Raw genomic sequence first — 20211 nt, 5'->3', positions numbered from 1 at the left:
TAGAACACTACTCAGCGACAAAAGGAATAAACCATTCATCCACGCAACAATCTGGATGAATCTGCAGATAATTCAGTTGAGCGAGAAAAGCCAATCCCAAAAGGTTACGTACTGTGTGATCCCATTTATGTAACATCTTCGGAATGGAGAATGGATTAGGTGATTGCCGGGACATAGAGATGGAGTTGGGTGGGGGAAGACCCCGTGTAGAATTTTTTAAAAAGACAGCTGGGAGGAACCCAGAAGCCTGAATTCCTTTTCGTGTGGATAAGGAAACCAGTGTCTGGAGAAGTCGTTTGACCAAGGACTGATGTCTGAGAAGTGGCAGAGGGAAGACTTGAACCAAAGTCTCTGTCTCTTGTGCCGTGATCGTGCGTGCTTGGAAATGTGGGCTCCGGGGCACCTGGGGGGCTCAAGTCAATTAAGGATCTGACTCTTGGTTTTGGCTCAGGTTGTGATCTCAGGGTCATGAGATCAAGCCCCTGCGTTGGACTCCATGCTCAGTGTGGAGTCTGCTGGAGATTCTCTCTCCCTTTCCTCCTCCCAGCAGCTCGCACGTGAACTCATGCACGCTCTCTGTCTCTCTCAAAATAAACAAATCTTAAGAAAGAAAGAAAGAAAGAAAGACAATGTGGGCTCCAGAGAGGTAGGGTAGGAATTCCAGCTCTGCCATTGGTTAACTGTGTGACTTTGGACAGGTTGCTTAACCTCTCTGAGCCTCTGTTTCCGCACCTGTAAAATGGAATTAATACCGACCTTATGAGGTTATCCTAAGAATTATAACAAGTTATTTTCAAACTTGTGAAACGCCACTCGACAGTATTTCCATCAGAAATCATACACACACACTAAAGCACATGTAGCTGAAATGAAAGTTTAAGGGAATATATACCCTTACTACATATGGTGCCCTCTGTTTTCTATTTCGGTTTTTAATAAAGCTGGTCATGATCCCCCAAGTTGATATTTATGACCTCTGGCCTGAAGGCAAATAAGGCCCAGCACCACAAACACGTATCATAGACCTGGTTTTCCTCTTAGTGTCACTGCAGTGCTCCATGGGTCAGTCTGTGGGTGGGCCCTCGGCCCAGGGTGGGTGCTGGTGGGGATCCCAACACCCCCACAATCTTGGGAGACTGGATCGGGTCACTGTTCCTCCAAGCTTCCTCCTGGCCCTATTGGACTCTGCTTCCCCAGGGCCAAGATAGCCTTGCACACTGTGTGACCCCCAGACTGGCCCAGGGCCCAGACCGGACAGATGTGACCGGTGTGCCTTCATGGAGGCACAGGAACGCCCTGGGCCCTCCGCCTTACTGGTTGGTAGAGCGGGCCTGGTGCCTCCTGGGGCTCCTGTGGGCCTGGCTGGGCTCTGCAGCGAGGCACCTAGCGCGCCGCGCGCCGCCCGCCGAAGCCCGTGAGCCTGCGAGTGAGGGCGCCATTACCGAGAAGAGCTTGAGTCCACTCTCACTTTTGAAACAACAGTAATTTGCAGAAATTAGTGATGGATTACTGGCCTAAGGACTTGCAGCTGAACTCAGCAGGTCAATGTTTTGTGGCCCTGGCTGGAGAGTTGCTGCCTGAGAACACAGGAAGCCTTTGTCCTGTCCTTGGGAGGAAAGCTTTATGAAAGCGCTTTTGGAAGCGGCAGAAGTCCCTGCTGCCGACTGTAGGTATTCCCGACCGTAACCAGGGCCTGGGAAGGCATTAGTCAGAGTCAGAGGAGCCGGGGAACCTGGGACGGGGGCAGGATTGTTCCCGAAATCTGCAGAGGAAGCTTTGGCTTATTTGCTTGTTTGGGCAGTTACATAAAAAGTGCTGATGTTTTCTCTCCTGGCCGACGCACTCACCTGCGTGTGGTCTGCTGCTCTGTGCACTGTGCCCGCGCCTGCTGTCCGCACTTCTGCCAGGAGGTTGGCTGCTGTCACTCCTCGGGCTTTTGTTGGGGGTGGGGGATGGGGGTTAAAATTGATGCATATTACAAAGTTAGGTATGTTCCTCAGTGATACTTCATAGCATTTCTTCAGGGGAAGAAAGAGGAAAATCTTTTTCTCCTAGCTAGTCGGGAAAAATGTATCCAGTGCCCCCTTTTTTGGACGATCATTATTGAAATTGGCAGAGTATTACTCTTCAGAAAACATGTCTCATATTGTATCATGAATCTCTTGTATGGGAAGCTCATTCTCCCCTAGCCCAGTCAGCTTCCCATTATGTGGTGTGCCAGGTAAACGAGAACCACACGTGTGTATGTGTGTGTGTGTGTGCATGCGCACACATGCGTGGGCTGGAATGGAGCTGGGTTGAACTTCTGAGGGGAGATGAGGCACTGTGGGCCAGCGTGCACCATTAACGGGAAATGGGACTGATTGTGGGCAGCATTTTGCCTTTTTTTACAGTAAAATGACTGCAGTTACCATGGAATTGAACTTGATAGGTCCCCATATGCCTCCCTCCTCGGACCCCTTTTCACTTTGAAGACGGAGGGGAGGCTCCGTGTTCGCGGAATGGACATTATCCGTCCGCCTTGTGAGTGCCCAGCGCCCCTGATCTAACTGCTCGTTTTCGCTGGTCAGCAACAAATGGGGCCGTTTCTGCAGGGACTGAAACTTCATTAAATTGCACGTTTCAGCCTGTGGCTGCGGCATGTGCGCAGGAGGAGGAGGAGGTGTGTCGTTCCTCAGAGCCCACCAGCTCCGAGCTGAGTCTCAGTTGGAATTTGATTTCCTTCTTCTGTGTGGTGGCTCACAGCAGTCCATGGCAGGGGGTGGGGGGGCATGCGGGTGTGTGTGCTTCTGCTTTTGCTCTTTGCCAGCCCCTCCCCTTACCAGCGAGGCAGTGGGCACCTGTGACGCGTACCTTACCCACAAAAAGGAATTGCCCTTTTTTGTGTGACAAGCGCAAAATTTCAAATGGCTTTGACCAAGAGCCTTTTGAATGTTCTTCTGAATCTCACCAAGTGCTTTATGGTAGTGTTGCCCTTTACCCTATTTCTGTGGCGTTTCTGGCCAGAATAGCTGAAGATCATCAGCCTTTTGACATCTCTTACCAAACATCACAGCAGGCCAAGAGCCAAGGTCCGGCCGTGTTAGCCTGTTTGGGGACCAGGGGCTTCTGTGTTCTCGGCATATCAAGGCATTTCAGTCTTCAGTCTCTCTGTCTTTTGTGTATTCTTGATCCCTGGGAGGCATTCTGACAGTGAGAAGGGAGACGGAGCTGGACCCTCAGGTAGGGACAGCTGACCAAACTCAAGGGCACTCTTGGGGACATCCTTCTCCAGCCTATTTTTTCATATCTACTGCCTTGGATGGTGGACAGGCCTCTCATGCACCATGCAGGGGCCAAGGGTGTGAGGAAGACTCCTTGCCCAAGGTTGTCATTGAACAGTCTTCACGTGGGATGGGAATCCTGAGCACCACCTGTCCCAAGTGAGAGAGCTTTTGTCACGTTCCAACTGGAAATGCAAGAAGAGAATCTGAAGAGTCAATAAAAAACAATTCTCTCATCCCTGAGATAAGCAGATTAATAGTACGTAATGTCAATATTTTGGCCGCAAACCATTGTCTCACTATTGATCAGAAGAAATATGGTACTGACTCCAGAGCCTCATTTGCTTTCTGCTAGCAGTGTCTCTGTATGCACTTTCTTCTTCTTTTAAAAAACCATGATCTGGTTTCTTTTCCTTTGTCGTCTGAGGACTAGTTCCCGTCCAGCCAGAAAGACAGGGTTAAGTTCAGGCAGAAAGAAGAGCAGTTGGGAGTCACAGATTTCAGATGCCAGACCATTCCACTCTTTGTTCGGAAGCTGATGTGCTTGACCCTTCCCCACTGATCTCCTCCTATCTGTCCTTCTCCTGACTTTCCCCAGAGACAAGGTTCTGAGTGCTCTGGTTAGCGCCTCGCAAGGTCCGTTCAATCCCTCAGAATATGTTGAGGATTGATACTTTTTCCTCGTCCACCGACTGTGTTTCCTGGGCTGCGTTTTCCAAAAGAGAAACAGCACAGAATCCTTTTCGCTGCTGGTTGGTTAGGGAGATGCTCATCAGTAGCTGAAAGAGGAGAAACTGGGACAAAAAGCGTAGCTAAAGTGGTTTTGTGGGAATGTGATTACGGAGTCGGTTTTCATAATCAGAGGCTGTTTGGCACCGTTGTCTCTGTGAAATGGGCTTGAAAGGCACACTCGTTCTTAGCGTCCACTGCATGCGGACTGCTGTGGTGGGTCAGCAGAGAGGCCCAAGGAAGGAAGATGCCAGATCCTCTTCCTTGAGGTGTTTATGTTCTTGGGAGGATAGGGAGATTGGGCGGGGGGCGGGGGTGCCCCGTGGCCAGCAGGAACATGTGTGCGTGTTCTTAGTGACCACAGCTGCCATGGAGCAGTCCTTTAACGTTGCTCCCAGGCTAGGAGGTTAAACCTTCTCATTTGCTTGAGAAAGAGCAAGAGGGAACCCTCAGTATCTTTACATTGATCTGGATCCAGAGCAGGAGGGAGGGGGAAAGGGAGAGGGATTTAGGCAGGCGGGATTTTCTCCCAGGCCTCTCAGCATGCGGACACACAGATCAATTTCTTATCCTGCGTTCAGCTGGACACTGGGTTAGAGACTGTGTTGATCAAGACGTCCCCTCCTGTTTCATATCATGTAACGCATTCATTGCAGCCACTGAGCCTAAATTACTGTTTGCTTTCTTTCTGCCTTTCGTCCCCTCCCTCCCTGAAATGGTAAGAACTCGTGGAAGGATGGAGTCAGTTTATCCGTGCTAATGCTTTGATTTTTCTTTTCTCTTTCTCTTTGCCACAGTAGGTAACCAGTTAGGGGCCTTGGTACATCAAAGGTAAGCAGTGGGTTATGTTTTATTATTTATTGATCATTTCTAATTGTTTATCGATCGACCATCTGTACTAGAGTCTTAGAAAGTCAGAGGTTGAGAATGGGAAAAACCAGGGGCTAGATTTCTTTAAGGCTCAAGTTTTTTGTAGTCCTTTCCAAGACAGCGTAAGCACGAGGGAGAAACGAATGGGAGCTATTAAAAATCACCCACTATTGGATGTAAATTTAACAGACCTCTCTAGTGTGGGAGCTTTTTTCTGTCCCACATATGTCTAATCTAAAAAGAGAAATTTTCCATCCTGAGTTGATGGTTTCCACAGTTTTATGAATCCTTAATGCCTCCATGCGAGCAAAAGTGTCCCCAAGAAGTGTTCGTCTTTGGGCTTTTCCACAAGATAAAGCTTGTGATTCTCAAGGAGTCGTGGTCCTGGGCAGCCAGAAACCCAAGCCCTGCCCCATGCCCTTGAAGAAGGACTTGCCAGAGAACCTTGGAGAAGGGCCCAGTTGCTTCCCTGCATCAGTTTACCCTCATAGCCTTCCCTTAAATGTTGAGGATTTAGAGAGCTACGGAGAGGTCTGGGCTTTAAAAAGACCGTCTGTAAGATAGGATGTTTGTGGTCAAAATGTTATCCTTCAAATGGAATAAAATGTGCAGGAACTTGCCTCAGTTTCTCTCCCCACATGGATATCATTCTCTGTGTCTCCATTACTGCAACATTGTATCCTTAATCTTCACCAGTAACAATACAGTTACATCCTCTTGTGTTCTACACAAGTGTTGGGACTTTCTAGAAATCATCAGGCCTCAGTTAACCAAAAGATTTAACCTGGGTTTTATTGTTACTGGTTTGCTTTTTTAGTGAATTAGAATAATTTAAATGATGTTGCTGTTAGTATCAAACATAATTTTCCTATAAAGCCATAATTGAGATTTTACTTTCCCAAGAATATCGTACTTCATGCAGTCAACAAGTTTCAGCCTCACAGTCAGAATGGAGGTTTGTCTCGGGGCCCAGAGCAGCTCCTCTTCATACATTTCTACTTCCAGGAGAGTCTGCTCCTGCCGTTCCCTGAGGGCTGAGGAACTGCTGAGTTTTGTGACAGTTTGTATTGTGATAGTGTTGAACCGCTCCCAGTAAATCCCCCAGTGACCCTTGCGGAGAACAGACAGGGCTACACACGTGGGCTGCAGTCTCGTGGCCGCACGTACAGGGGCACCGCGACCCTCCGCCATGGCAGGGAAACAGCCCTCATGGGGACCCCGCGGCCTGTCCAGATGGGTTGGGCCCTCGAGGCTTGGCGTTTGTGTCCACGCTGCTGCTGACTTAGGAATGTGGCATTGTCTGATTTGGGGGCGAACTCAGATATCCCAAGACTGTAGAGAGGCTCTCTGCACATGATGAACTGGGGGAGGTAAGCTCCTCGGGGAGAGGACTGTCCGCTCTCCTCAAACTGAGACGGTGGCAAGTGCTGTCGCGCCTTCCGCCTTTCTCCTGCGTGCCACGCTTTCCCTAAAAACATGGGCTGGATTCGATCCTTTTTGTGATGGGTAAAAATCCAGCTGTGTGAGACATGTTTAAAAATGCTTACCCTTTTTTTCTTTTTAACTACTTGCATTTAGCTTCCTTCTAAGGTGAATGTTTAGATTTAATTGCTTTCTGGGGCTTTGGGCAAATTGGATATTGTCCACAATACACTCTGTGGCAAATTTGAAGGTTTGTTTGAAAGAACCAGTGCAGCCGTTGTTTAAAAAAAACAAAAAACAAAAAAAAACCCAAAAAAACCCGACACATAATGGATGGAATAGCGTTGAATGAAAGTACCTTGCAGAGTAAGGTGATTATTTTGTCCTGGTCAACACTGATTAGGCCTCTGCTGGATACTGGGTTCCATTTGGAGCATCTCACCCAAAGCGACAGATTGGTTAGAGGGAGGCCAGAAATCAATAAAAAGATGGGGAAACCAGGAATGTTGAGAAATTTCAGCATTGCTATCTGTGTCTTAAGGAGACTGTCAGAGAAGTCTAGGCTAACTTCACAGGCCCCAAAGAATCTTTTCAAGTATTAGACAATACTGAGAAGAAAAGGCAGTTGTTACTAGAATTGATGGTTTAATAAAAAATCAGGTTTCTCCCTCTTTCACAGCGAGAGAGGAGGCTAGGATCTTTTCCAGAAGTGATTAACCAGAGGTCCTATGAGATGATGCTCTTTCTCGAGGGCTGGGGACTTGTTGGCATGATTTCTTTTAAGTCTCTTGTCTTCTGGCATTGCCAATATGGGAAACATGGGGAACCTGAAATGGCCATGGAATTCTTTATATGTTTTCCCAAAATGTTCTTTGTTTTTAGGGCAGTAATAACAGAAGAATTCAAAGTGCCTGATAAGATGGTTGGATTTAGTAAGTATCCACATTACCTACTTTGCCCTGATTAATCTTTCAGTGTGACCGTCACTGTGGTAGAAGGCTTTGCATACTGTGTCCCCAGAGCCCTGAAGGGCCGCAGGCCTCTCTCCAGGCTGAGAGAGAGAGCCACGCACCCCCGCCGGTCTCTCTCCCCACCCCACCTCTCTCCTCACTTCAGCTAGAATACCCTGTGCCTGTCTGCTGTGTTTCCCATAGGATTTCCGTGGCTCGCCGAGGCCACCGTGATTTGCAGTGCCGCAGGCCTAGTGTCAATGTTTGCTGAGTTAATTAAGTCATTCATGCATGGTTAAACATGGAACGGAGGCATGTTCTCACCCTGTTCCATTTGTTTCAGTTATCGGCAGGGGAGGTGAGCAGATTTCACGGATTCAAGCAGAATCTGGTTGCAAAATTCAGATTGCCTCAGGTAAGGCTTCTTTCTTCATAGATCTCAGTTTGGTAGAAATCCGTGTTATGCCAGACTTTCCAGATTCGTTACCTTTGCTCATTGCTTAGAAGTTTAGGGGCCTGAGTAAGTATATGCGATTGCCGTTCTCCTTGTGCTTTTAGAGCTGGACTCCCAGATGAGAACCAGAAAAACCAGGGCAAAAGCGGGCCTGGAGACAAGGCCGCGCATCTGGCCTCTGGAGGAGGCCCTCTGCAGTTCTGTGGCTCTGCGTGGCCCCGGCCAGGCCCCGGCCAGGCCCCGGCCAGACACCGGCTGCTCTAGGACCGCAGTTTTCTGCGCCAGGAGGTTATGCCAGATAGTGGGGGCCTAGAGGAGCGCTGTGGCTTTGGGGTCACTCCTGGGGACTGCTCACTGGCTCCCCTGGATCAGGACCTCCCCTTATCCCCCCTACCCCCCATTGTGGAAAGAGGCCAAGGCCAGCTGGGGGTTCTGGCTAAATTAGCCCACGTGAAACACAGTTCAGGACCTTTCCCAGCTGGGGCTGTTTGGCCCATGCATTACGGAGAGAGACAGATTGAGGAAAAGAAGCATTCTTTTTTTTTTTTTTAAGATTTTATTTATTTGACAGAGATCACAAATAGAGAGGCAGTGGGACAGGGGGCGAGGGGGGGGAGCAGGCTCCCTGCTGAGCAGAGAGTGATTAACCAGAGGGACTCTGGGACTCCATCCTAGGACCCTGGGATCATGACCTGAGCCAAAGGCAGAGGCTTTAACCCACTGAGCCACCCAGGCACCCCAAGAATCATTCTTAACATTATTAATAGTTCGAGCAACTCATTTGAATTTGGTCTCTTTCCATAGCGGATGAGGGGGTGTGGAGGATTGTTGACTAGAGAAGCATTTGTCTGTTTAAAAGATACACGTTACCATGTTTCCAAGGCAGTAACTGTTACTAGTTTTATATATATATATATATATTTTATAGATATTTATATGTATATATAGTATATATAATATATATATATATATATATATATTTTTTTTTTTGGAGTTAAGAATTTTAAGAGGCAGGTTTTTTAAGAACACAGGAAAGCGTCGAGTGGTGTCAGAAAGCAAGCTTTTCCTCTCTCGTCAAATGGCCCGGAACTATTTCCACATAGACATCCCTGCTCTCTTGGGAGATTCACACGCTACCTGGTACCAGGCCTGGTGTGTGTCTACCATTAAATTGCTCACTGGTGTGCAAACATGTGACCGTAACCCACTCTGCAGGCGGAAACTGAGGACAAGCGGGTGACGGGACTCGGGCACTGCCCGGCACACAGCTGGATCAGAAAGGAAGCTGAGCCCGCTAGGACCCGCTGTCAGGGCTCCGCAGCGTCCCGCCCGCTCCCCCTGCAGAACTTGTTTCTACTTTGGGAATCTAGGGCAGAGCCAGCAGCCTACCGTTCTCTCCACAAGCGGAAGCCAACTGTCTCTTCCTGGCGCCCGGGCTTCTGTGGGGCCGGTGTAGGGACCAGGCCAGAGAGAGTCTGTACACAGAGGCACGGGTGCACGGGTGCCTGGTGCCCACCAACACACCTCATCTTCTTGATTCTTCTTATAGAGAGTTCTGGGATTCCAGAGAGACCCTGTGTACTTACCGGAACCCCAGAAAGTATTGAGTAAGTTTATTTTATTTACTTCTTCCTGTCACTCTTCTTCCTCCTTCCCCACATGGGGAGACGTGGAAGGGCCAGATTGTTACTGAGCGCTGTGGAGCCGCGCCGCAGCCTGGCCCACGGCAGCAGATGCTTCTGTGGAGAAGGATCTGGGAGGTTGCCACGCCAGGGGAGTTTTCTGTTACTTAAAACACATAAGGTATCACCGTGGTTTTTTTTTCCCCCCCAAACGCTACAGAATTTCTGGCAGCCGCCATAACATCACTCCGTACACCAGGTTCTTTATAAAGAGTGTGCGCTGGCCCCACCTGCTTCCTTCTTCCTCTGTAACACGTCCTTTCCCTGAGCAGGTCTGCTGTCGTGAGCCTGTCACTCGGTGAACCGGAGAATCCTGGCCCAGGTCTTTTGCCCGGGGCTGATCCCACTGCCCTTCTGACATTTGTGAATCAAATGAGTTAACTCTTTGTGACCCTTGCTCCTCTCAGAGGGCTGCACAGACTGGCCAGAGGGTGTCCTGACGTTGAGCGGGAGCCGTTGTCACCACCTGCCAGCAACGCTGGCATTGCTTGCTGACCGTGGGACACCCGTGCTCACTGTCAGAGGCAGGCCTCGGCAGTCCGCGCACCTCCCGGGGGAACGGGGAGGTACTAACTCACGAGCCGGCTCGCTCTCCTTTTTCAGTCGACTGAGTAGCATTGCATTTGGGGACAGGGGTGCTAAGATTATGCCTGCCTCAGTAGATAGGGCTGTTTTACCATTTCTATTTCTCCGGGAGTCCAGATGAGTTTAAATTCTCTTGTTCTGCCGCAACATTGCAAGCAGTGAACCAGAATAAATACCGCAGGCAGGTGTGCGCTATAGGGCAAGCGGGATGGTTTTGCCGGGGTCCAGGCATCTTTCCTCCAACACAGGTTAATTTAGTGCACAAGCAAAATATTAAAAAGCTGGTGTCGCTGAGAAGACCGGCCAGGCCGATTCTGTACACAGAGAGGCTCAAGACGACAAAAGGCGACGTCCGTTTCCTCCCTTTCTCTTCTTTCCTCTCCTCTTTTAACCATTCCGGCTTCCACTTCTCTACCCAGGCAGTCGGGGCAACAGCACTGTAACTTTAGGAAGAAACAGTTTCATCTTCTTCCTCTGCTGCATAGTAGCTGAATTCCTCCCTAGCAGAGGACCCAAAAACTAGATCGGATATGGTGAGTTAGAGAACAAACCAGCCAGGGGAGCTTCTGGTGCTGAAAAGGCAATCGCCTCGACAGGTGGCCTGGACAGCTGGGCTGGGCGTGCTGTGTCGACCCGGTGGTTTCCCTCTTCTGCCTCCAAGTCTCCCGGCACCAGACAGCATCACAGGGGAAGCCGGGGCCCAAGAATCCAAGCGGACAGGCACGGAGCCCGTATCTGGGGCTCTGCGGCCACACTGGGTCCCGGCCTCTCCTCCCCGCTCCGGCGCTCCTAGCCTGAGCTCAAAAGCCAGAGAACAGGTTGGTTAGGGAGAAGAGATCGGGAGTCTGGAAATTCAGATGGTGGCTACTAACCCTCGCTTGCTTTCTTCCCATCTCTCTCGTTGCTCTCTCCTGCCTGTATTTAACCAATGTCTCCTGAGTGTCTCCTCTGTGGGAAGCATTGTGCCAAACTGAGGACCAGAGAGAGAGGCAGGGGGACCAGAGGTGGTCGCCGCCGCGGGAGCAGCTGACACTTGGTGCCAGGACTGCCGGACCCCCTCACGGGCAGAGGGCAGGCCGGACAGGGCTGTGTTGGAATGTTGGCGTGTGGTGTATGTTGCTTTTAAATTCCAGCCCCGTAGCGTGGCGGATGGCAGAGACCTCCCGGGTTGTGGGGGCAGGAGCTGGAGCTGGAAGGAGGGCTGCCTTGATTCCTTCGTGGTCTTCCCCCCGTGCTGTTGCTTTCCCGTGGGCGCCCAGCACCTTCATTTAATGCTCCTTCTCTTGTGATTCTTTCCCTCCCAAAGACAAGCCAAACGGCTCCTGGGGCAGATTGTGGACCGCTGTCGGAACGGCCCTGGCTTTCACAACGACATAGATGGCAATAGCACGATCCAGGAAATTCTTATCCCCGCGTCCAAAGTGGGTCTGGTCATCGGCAAAGGAGGGGAAACAATCAAGCAGCTGCAGGTGCGTGAGGCCTGAGCGGCGCTCCAGCGGGCCTTCTGGGACTCGGGGGCGGTGGGGAGGGCTGGTCCTACCACGGACTACCCCGCGCTGGGCTGGCCGTGCACCCCTCTGCTTCCAAGGTGCCGCAGATCCTCCGTCGGACGGGTGCTTATGAACAGGCACTGTGGGCAGGTGCGACGCCCAGTGTGACGCCCTCGCTAGGGCAGTGACGCTCTGTGGGGGCTGCTTTTACCACCAGGTGACGGCGTCTCAGGTGAAAGTCCTGCGTGGACTTGGCAGAGCTGGGGCTCCTAGCCAGCCGTACGCCCTCTCACTAGCTGTGTGATCTTACATACGCGTGTGTATTTGTCAAGGGCTCGGAGTCCTTGTCGGCCTCACTGCTGTCATGAAGCAGAAATGGTAACTCGTGACTTTATCTTTACCTCAGACTCGGCACAGAGCCCGTGACTGAGTAAATGCTCCCCGAGCCTTAGCTGCTACTGTTCCAAAATCCCTCGTGTGAGACACGGGGGCCAGACATGTTCAGGATGGAACACCCCGGCAAGTTCTGGGGCACACCCTATAACCAGACTCCTGTTGGTCTAGCCAGACGCAGTGACAATCCCCCCCGTGAGAGAGGCTACACATACGCTTCCAAGAGTTCAGGTTCATTTTGCGGCCAGATGAGCTGTGGACAAATGTTTATTTCCCCTCCTGGGCTTTTGAGGTTGTAGGTCGGGGCTCGTGGGCTGCCCAGTGCGCACGTTCCCCCCCCAGCCCTCAGCCTGGTGGGCGCTCTGGTGCGGGCGCTAAGGTCCTGGAAGCCAGAATCCACCGTTTGCTCCTCCCTGCCTCAGCTCTGGGACCTTGGGCACCTGCTGTCAGGCCCTCCCCGTCAGGGAAATAGGGCAGCGGGCGCCCTTCCATCTCAGAGCTGTGCTCGGGCCCTAATGAGAAGCCGTTACTGCCTGGCACCTCAGAAAAATTGATCCAGTTGCGCTATTCTGGAGACCGGGAAGGGAGGAGAGTTTTGGGAAACAGTTTTCCAGGTTGCACACCTGGCAGCTGTCTAGCGTGGCCTGCCTGCCGGTGTCCTCCCAGGGCAGCACCCTGTGGTCAGAGGGACAGGGCTGATGATGGACAGGGCCCTGCCCCGTGCTTGCGGCACGTGCGTGTGCTCTTCCTCACGGCCGTCCTGGCGTGCTGCCCCCACAGGAGCGGACAGGTGTGAAAATGGTCATGATCCAGGACGGCCCGTTGCCTACAGGAGCAGACAAGCCTCTCCGCATCACGGGAGACCCGTTCAAAGTACAGGTAGGGGAGGGACCACGGATGGAGCAGGTCCTGCGTGGGGGGTCGCAATGGGGGTGGGGGGGCTTGCGTGTCACGCAGGACGTTGTGAAACTGGGTGTTCCTTTATTTATAATCTGATTCTTTTTTTTTTTTAAAGGATTTTATTTATTTATTTGACAGAGGTCACAAGTAGGCAGAGAGGCAGGCAGAGAGAGAGAGGAGGAAGCAGGCTCCCTGCTGAGCAGAGAGCCCGATGACCCCCAATGACTCGATCCCAGGACCCTGAGATCATGACCTGAGCCGAAGGCAGTGGCTTAACCCACTGTGCCACCCAGGCGCCCGGGTGTTCCTTTATTTAAGGGGAGCTGTTGTCCCAGGTGTTCCTTAAATGAATTCGGAGCCAACGAGGATGGAGTTCCTCGTTTACACCGGCCGTATTCTGAGAGCCCAAGAGCCACGTGAGGATGGCGGCGATGGTTGTGGCCGGCACACGCGTGTGACCTTCCCATGAATGCAGATGGTTTTGTTGCCCTGATCAGACGTGATCTCCCGTCTGGGCTCTGGGCACCTCAGCTGCAGGCTCTCTGCGGCTCTTGCTCGCTACTTCTCTCTTGGCCCCTCTTACAAGACCTTCAGCTCCGGTGGGGGAGGTGAGCAGCCCCCAGGCATACGTATGCCCTCGGATCGAACATCCTGTGCCCCGAGCACCCGGCCACAGAGGAGAGCCCGTTTCTGAAAGCAGTGAGGGGCGTCGTCCTAGACCTTCTGGAGCAGGTCCACCCTCTGACTCTCGCTGTCAGCAGGAATGCGCGTGGGCTGCGGGTGTGGGACGTGTCTGTTCCCGTGAACTACGACTGTTCTTTTCCTACCCGCTGCAGCATGCTGTGCCTTTGCTGCATTTAGCGAAGCTCGAGGGTGATGCACCTCGGTGAGCTAGTCAGCCGCAGCTATTTCTCCGTGGGAGCTCTGGGGCTTTGAGCCAGCCAAGGTTACCAGTCTCCGGCAAAATATGCCCCCGATTCCTCCCCTCCCACGATGCCTTATTTACGAATGGATATATTCACGTGGGTGCTTATTGGTGTCTGTGTGCATTTTTATTGAAATCGACACATGATATTATGTCCATTTCAGGGGTGCAACATAGTGACTCAACACACGGGGAAATTCTGTTACGGAGAAGCTCCCCATAAGCACACTTGCCCTCCGTCACTGTGCAGTTATTAAAGTATTAGTGACTCTATCCCCTGTGCTGCACTTCTCAGCTGTGTGGCTTCTTTCTTGTATAAATGCAAGTTTGTACCTCCTAATCCCCTTCATCTGTTTATTTCCCCGAGTGCTTAATGCTCTTGTCTGGCTTGACTCAAGCTGGTGTCACTGGTAGTTCTTCTGGTCCAGGCACAGATGTAAAATCCTGGTTTTAAAGCAGGATTGAGGGCCAGTGGTGAAACCAGCCTCTTTCCTTGAGCTCCAGGTGCACCCTTTACTCCCCTCCAGCAGCCCAGGATCCCCCAGGTGCCTTGCCCCCCAGGGCTTCTCACCTCCCTGAGTGTGTACAGGTGGGCTCCCTGCTCGCCTTCCATAGTGGAACCTTGGTTCTTTCATGAAAGGAACGCTAGAGCAAAGAGTGTATTTCCGTGATGTTCCCGTGCTTTGCAGGAAAATCTTGACAACCAAAGGTTTTTAGTTTGTTGTTTTTTTTTTTATTTTAAAACTACATGTATTCCACATTTTTTATTTGGAAAAAGCCGTTCGCTGTGTTTAGGATAAATTGTTGGTCGTTTGTTTTCTCTCCTCAACTTTTTATTATGAAAAACTTGAAACATACAGACAAGTTGAAAGGGTAGAGCAGGGAACACATGTGTGTGTAACCTCACCCCGTCATTTTGCCACACTTGGGGCACTTATTTCTGCTCGACCATAACCCTTTCTAAGTAAGTGGCAGGCGTCATGACCGTCTGCCCCGGTTCTTGTATGTGTCTCCTAAGAATAAGAACTAATTTCTATAACCAGGACTAAGAAAATGATAGCAAGTCCCCTAACATTCTCTTAGAGTCAGGCCTACTCCAGCTTCTCCAAATATCTGAAGACTTCATTTGCTGCTTTGGAGTTTTTTTGGTTTGGTTTGTTTTTTCCAGAACCAAGACGCAGTCTGGGTGCCCGTGACCTTGAGTTCTTACATACACCTAACATTCAGTGCAGATTCCTGTGCAGCCGGGAACGGTGTGGGGAGGGGGGCCGACAGGTGCTTTTGGGGCAGAGGACACTGAGTGTGCCTCCGAGAGCGTCAGGCCCTGGAGGTAGGCTTGCCAGTTGGTAATCAGGGTATTTGCTCTCTGGGAGCTGGAAGATATTTTCAGGCCCCCTGGGCTGGCATTTTCCCTTTACCTCCCCGGGACTCCTGTGGGGTGGAACCTGTCCACAGAGCTCTGAGAAAGAAACGGTGCGCCAGATGCCTCAGGCCACAGTCCTCAGGCTCTGACCCACCGCACATGTGCTGATCTGACTGTGGTTTAAAGCTGGCCGGGCCTGTGTGGATGCCTTGGGCAATGTAAAGAACACGTCACCTAGGACTCGATCTCTGTGACCCTCCCCAGCAGCCCACCCGTGTCCCGTGTTGGAACGCAGGAAGTGAGCTGGGCCCCAGCTAAGCGCCTTCTGGGTCTGTGAGTCTGACATAACAGGCTGTGGTGTGGAAATTTCACCCGGTGTCATGGCTTTTCTTAGGAGTTTGGTTTCCATAATGCCTGTCCTCTGTGTTTATGCAGCAAGCAAGAGAAATGGTATTGGAGATCATCCGAGAAAAGGACCAGGCGGACTTCCGAGGTGTCCGAGGGGACTTCGGTGCCCGCGCGGGAGGAGGCAGCATAGAGGTATGCCTGTCCTGCGGACTATTTCCCGGGCAGACAGGCCGCACTTTGGTTAGTTCTTTAACCTTGACTGAGTGTGCTTTGGTTCATCTTCAAAGCCAGGGTGGGTGTGAGGAAGGACCGAGAGAGAGTCACAGCCAGAGAGAAGGGGAGGGAAGGGAGCCAGCTGCACGCCTTTCAGGGAATGAGGCCGTCATCCTGGTTTTGAGCTTTGCCTCAAGGCTGTTCCTGCTGCCCAGGTCAAGACCAGAGGCCAGGCTTTCTCGGTGCTCTGCATTGTGCGCGTAGCAGACCCGGAAGCCCAACTTACTGATGAGGTGAAATGGGATGAAAATCTTTCCTTTATTTCTTAAAAAACTTTTAAGATTCATTTATGAGAGAGAGAATATGTGTGCGGGGGCAGGCAGGGGCAGAGGGAGAGAATCTCAAGCAGGTTCCCTGCTGAGCACAGAGCCTGAGAGTCGGACACTTAACCCGATGAGCCCCCCGGGTGCTCCAGAAAGCTTTCCCTTACAGTGGAGCGCCACGGTAACGCTTCACCTTGGATGGGGCTTGTGAATATCGTGCTTAGTAAAATAAGCCGGGTATGGGGGACTCCACCCCCACTGGTGCCCAGAACGTGCAAGTTCTTTGAGACAGAACGTTGCGCAGAGGTGACCAGGGCTGATGGAAGGAGTCTCTCTTTAATGGCTACAGAATTTTGTGGGGGTGGCGGGGTGGTGAAGAAAAGAAAATTTTGGGGGTATAGAGACCAGTGGTGGTTACACAACGTTGTGAGTATATTTCATGCCACTGAACCGTATTCTTACAAATGGTTAAAATGATGAAGATTATGTTCTGTATATTTTAGCACAATAGAAGAATGAAGGGGGGATAAAAATACACTTTCAGGGACCACCAGTGTAATCAGTGTCCATAGTATATTTATGCTAAGTTCATGGAATTGGGAAATAAGCTTGCCACTTTCAACCTTTTCTGCAAAAAGTTTATTATTCTTCATTTTATAGCTATGGTGATCAAATCTGAGATGCATTAGATATATTTAATAGGTAGGAATGCAGTCCTCAATCACGATAGTTTTCCAAAGAGGGGAGAGAGGGAATATGTTATATCGTATTTCCAGGAAGGCACTTGCAATGAAAATCAAGTCTGTGTTTTGGGTTTGTCTTTTTTAATGTATCCTCTAAGAAATAACAGATTTGCAGACAGCTCTGATCAGGTTTTGTTTCCCTGTGCTCAGGTGTCTGTACCCAGGTTTGCTGTTGGGATTGTAATAGGAAGAAATGGAGAAATGATCAAAAAGATTCAGAATGATGCCGGGGTGAGGATACAGTTCAAGCCAGGTTGGTTCCGATGACTGTCAAAACTCCTTAGTGCTCTGGAGAATCATAAAGCAACACAAGGACTCTGTAACTAGCTCATGTGTGTGTCCCCCGCTCCCCCTCCCACCAGTACTATCACCAAATTACCCATCTAGCTTTCTCCTCTGGGCCCTCATGGCATTTCCAGCTTTTAATTTTGTTCAGTAAAGACTCAAAAAAACAACAACAACAACAAAAAAAAAAACCTGTTATTCTGACTTCATTATTTAAAGATAAAACCATTTAAAAAAAGGACTAACGTCTTAGCATAAAGGACAGTTCTTTAAATTTTGTAGATTTAGCTTCATGAGCAAAATTATTGACATTGTCTTAATTTTCCTCATTCCTCTAAAGTTGGAAAAACTGTGTGATAGGTTCATTTTTGGCAACACGGCCATAGCTCATATCTGCCTTCTTTTGTTTTATTGTTTAGTGTTTCTGTAATGATAACTTTTTTTAATGCCTGTAATTACCTAAGAAGCATGGGCCATGCAAAAAGATGGAGCCCCGTGTGCTTCTCTGGGCCTCTGGTGGGAATACTGATTGCAGGTCGGGTGACCTTTGTTTCCAGCTGAAGTTGGGCTTTTCCTTAAGCCACCTCTTGCTTTGTCCTGCAGACGACGGCATCAGTCCAGAGAGAGCCGCACAAGTCATGGGACCTCCAGATCGGTGTCAGCACGCGGCACACGTCATCAATGAGCTTATCCTCACCGCCCAGGTGGGTTGGCTCTCTGGGGTTCCGCTGTGTCGCCGTCAAAAGCAGGAAGTGCCACAGGGGTCTTGGGGCAGCGCCGTAGAGCTCTCTCCAGTCGCATTTCTGGAACACAGGGGTCTTTTCAGTCACCCGCCTCTGGGGCCATGGCCAGCGGCTTCTCTATACCTGCCTGTTTCCTGCCTTCCTGTATTTTGTTACTAGCTTCTTGTTCTCTTCCCTTTGTTATCCCAGGGTCTGTGTTTTCTTGACGTAGGAAGGTCCTGACCCTACACTATTAGGAGAAGTGCATTACGGGTCACCATGGGTCAGACCATCGAGTGCCTTTCGCACAGAACTGCGTTAAGTCAACTCCAGGGCTCTGGGGGAGCTCAGTCAGCTCAGCGCTCGACTGTGGATCGAAGCTCAGATCTTGGTCTTAGGGTCAGGAGTTCAAACCCCGAATTGGGCTCCATGCAGGGCTTGGAGTCTACTAAATAAATAAATAAACTCTTAGCCTCAGAAAACACTTTAGGCTCCTCCAGAGTCTTTTTTTTTTTTTTTTTTTAAGATCTTATTTATTTGACAGAGAGAGATCAGAAGTAGGCAGAGCAACAGAGCGGGGGAAGCAGGCTCCCAGCTGAGCAGAGAGCCTGATGCGGGGCTCGATCCAGGACCCTGAGACCATGACCTGAGCCGAAGGCAGAGGCTTAACCTACTGAGCCACCGGGGTGCTCCTCCCCCAGAGTCTTAAAGCCGTCTTCACGCAGTGGATTCCGTGTGCATCTCGGGGCACGAGAGCAAGCTTGTGATGCTGTTAGCATCTCTGCTGGCCCCCTGCTGTTCAGTGCTCCAGGAACCCCTGGGCCTCACGCTGGGTCGGCAGGTCTCCCAGGTGTGCTGAACTAAGGGAAGGTTTAAAAACACCTGGGGCCAAGGAGCTGCACGGGATTGGAAACCTTAACCTGTCTGCCGTGAGCCGTGTGAGCCGGGACAAGCCTCTGAACCTCTCTGGGCCGAGCTGTGGCCACAGACCAGGGGGTGGGGCGTGTGGTGCCACCCATGCGAGCCCCCAAGTTGCCGAGTGTCCGTGTTGAACTTACGGCGTGACAGCCCCCACTGCGGACTTCCCGAATCGGCAGATCCCAGAGAGGGGGCTCGGGCTGCAGCCAGAGTCCTGGGCAGTCCTTGGGATGCGACAAGTTCAGAAGAGAGTGCCTGAGTGCGCCCAGCATTGTCTGCAGCAGGAAGAAGCGGCAGACCCACAGCTGCGGGAGCGAGCGCCGGGGAGACAGCCTCCCCTCCGACAGTCTGCCGCAGGCCGGGAGGTCGGCTGTGTGTGCACGCACGTGTGCAGGCATTTTTACTTAAATCCCTAGAATTGCCTCGTTTACTCATGATTTGTGTCTCAGAAGAGCCGAGTGCAGGGGAAGAAGCCCTCCAAGCCTCTCTGCGGGTTTAGATTCTGCGGAGGCACTCGATTTACTCTCCATCGGCATAGGTGGGCTTTGCCGAACATTGTCCGCTGTGTTGAGCATCTGCTCGGCTTCTCCCTTCCGAAGGGGCTCTGGGCTGGACCAGGTTTGCCCTCAGCATCTAAAAAAGACCATAAATGCTGCCGCTCCAGGGTGACTCGGGACAAAGACCTCCCATGAGATTGCTGACCCTGAGTGAAGGGAACCTTCTGTTAGGTGCCGGCCGGGGGTTTTGCTCTCTGCGGGGGGCCCAGTGTGAGCATGTTGCAGGCTGCTCCACCCCCAAACGCTGGCCCCACACACCTGGTTTGTTGCACCCCAATTTGGGGAGAATGGGACAACCAACTTTCTTGAAAAGTCTTTTTTCTTTTCCGTTGGTTGGCTTGCAAGATGCTCCAACCGCCGTCAGCGGTGTCAGGACAGGAGGGCTGGAGACCTAAATCGGGTGGCCCTTTGAGATGCCCGAGGCTCGTGCGCATCCAACGCCCGGTGTCTGGTAGGCCCAGCGGGCGTTAGCCACAGGGAAAGGGCATCAGCGTGGAGGAGAAGAGCGATGCCCGATGCCTGGACAGTAGGGCCCGGGCTCCAGAAACAGGAGTTTGTGCCGACTGCCTGTTTCTGTCGGGGCCGGCGGGGCCACTGGTAAAGCACGGGTTCGTCTGCTCCTGTCCTTGACTGCGCCTGGGGTTTTGCTAATCCTGGCTTGAAGGAGCGCCTCCGAGGCTGGCACGGGGAGAGGTGCTGAGGTTCCGGCGTGTGGCACTGATTACACCCTGTCACTGCGCCTCCTGCCTGGGCTGAAGAGCGGTCCCGTGGCAGTGGCAGAAATCATCACTTGAGTTGTGCTTCCTTCCCAGGAGAGAGATGGCTTCGGAGGCCTTGCGGTGGCCAGAGGACGAGGCCGTGGCCGTGGCGACTGGAGCGTGGGAGCCCCTGGTGGCATCCAGGAGATAACCTACACGGTCCCGGCGGACAAGTGCGGCCTTGTCATAGGCAAAGGTGAGGGGCCATTGCTGGGGTTTCGTGGTCCCCCTCCCTCTGCCCTCCCCGCTCCCCCCATGCAGATGGGGCCCCTGCGGTACCTCTGGAGCGTGAAGTCGGGTCCGTCGGTGGCGCCTAAC

At 51.6% G+C, this 20211-nt stretch overlaps 1 protein-coding gene across 3 annotated transcripts in view; it reads left to right on the top strand.

The window, feature by feature from the left end:
• FUBP3 (far upstream element binding protein 3) overlaps positions 1-20211 on the top strand; it is a 49990-nt gene that overhangs the window by 18268 nt on the left and 11511 nt on the right. For 2 of the 3 annotated variants that reach the window (XM_044264679.1, XM_044264677.1), the window contains exons 3-12: positions 4790-4823; positions 7167-7216; positions 7578-7649; positions 9238-9295; positions 11262-11424; positions 12619-12717; positions 15462-15566; positions 16804-16906; positions 17542-17642; positions 19948-20089. In XM_044264679.1, the coding sequence (XP_044120614.1) occupies positions 4790-4823; positions 7167-7216; positions 7578-7649; positions 9238-9295; positions 11262-11424; positions 12619-12717; positions 15462-15566; positions 16804-16906; positions 17542-17642; positions 19948-20089 (927 nt within the window). The remainder of the gene's footprint in view (positions 1-4789; positions 4824-7166; positions 7217-7577; positions 7650-9237; positions 9296-11261; positions 11425-12618; positions 12718-15461; positions 15567-16803; positions 16907-17541; positions 17643-19947; positions 20090-20211) is intronic. The other variant, XM_044264678.1, reaches the window with a different exon arrangement.

The sequence above is a fragment of the Neovison vison genome, chromosome 9 (genome assembly GCF_020171115.1).
Source record: "Neovison vison isolate M4711 chromosome 9, ASM_NN_V1, whole genome shotgun sequence".
Taxonomy (NCBI): domain Eukaryota; kingdom Metazoa; phylum Chordata; class Mammalia; order Carnivora; family Mustelidae; genus Neogale; species Neogale vison.
This window is presented reverse-complemented; position numbering and strand designations above follow the sequence as displayed.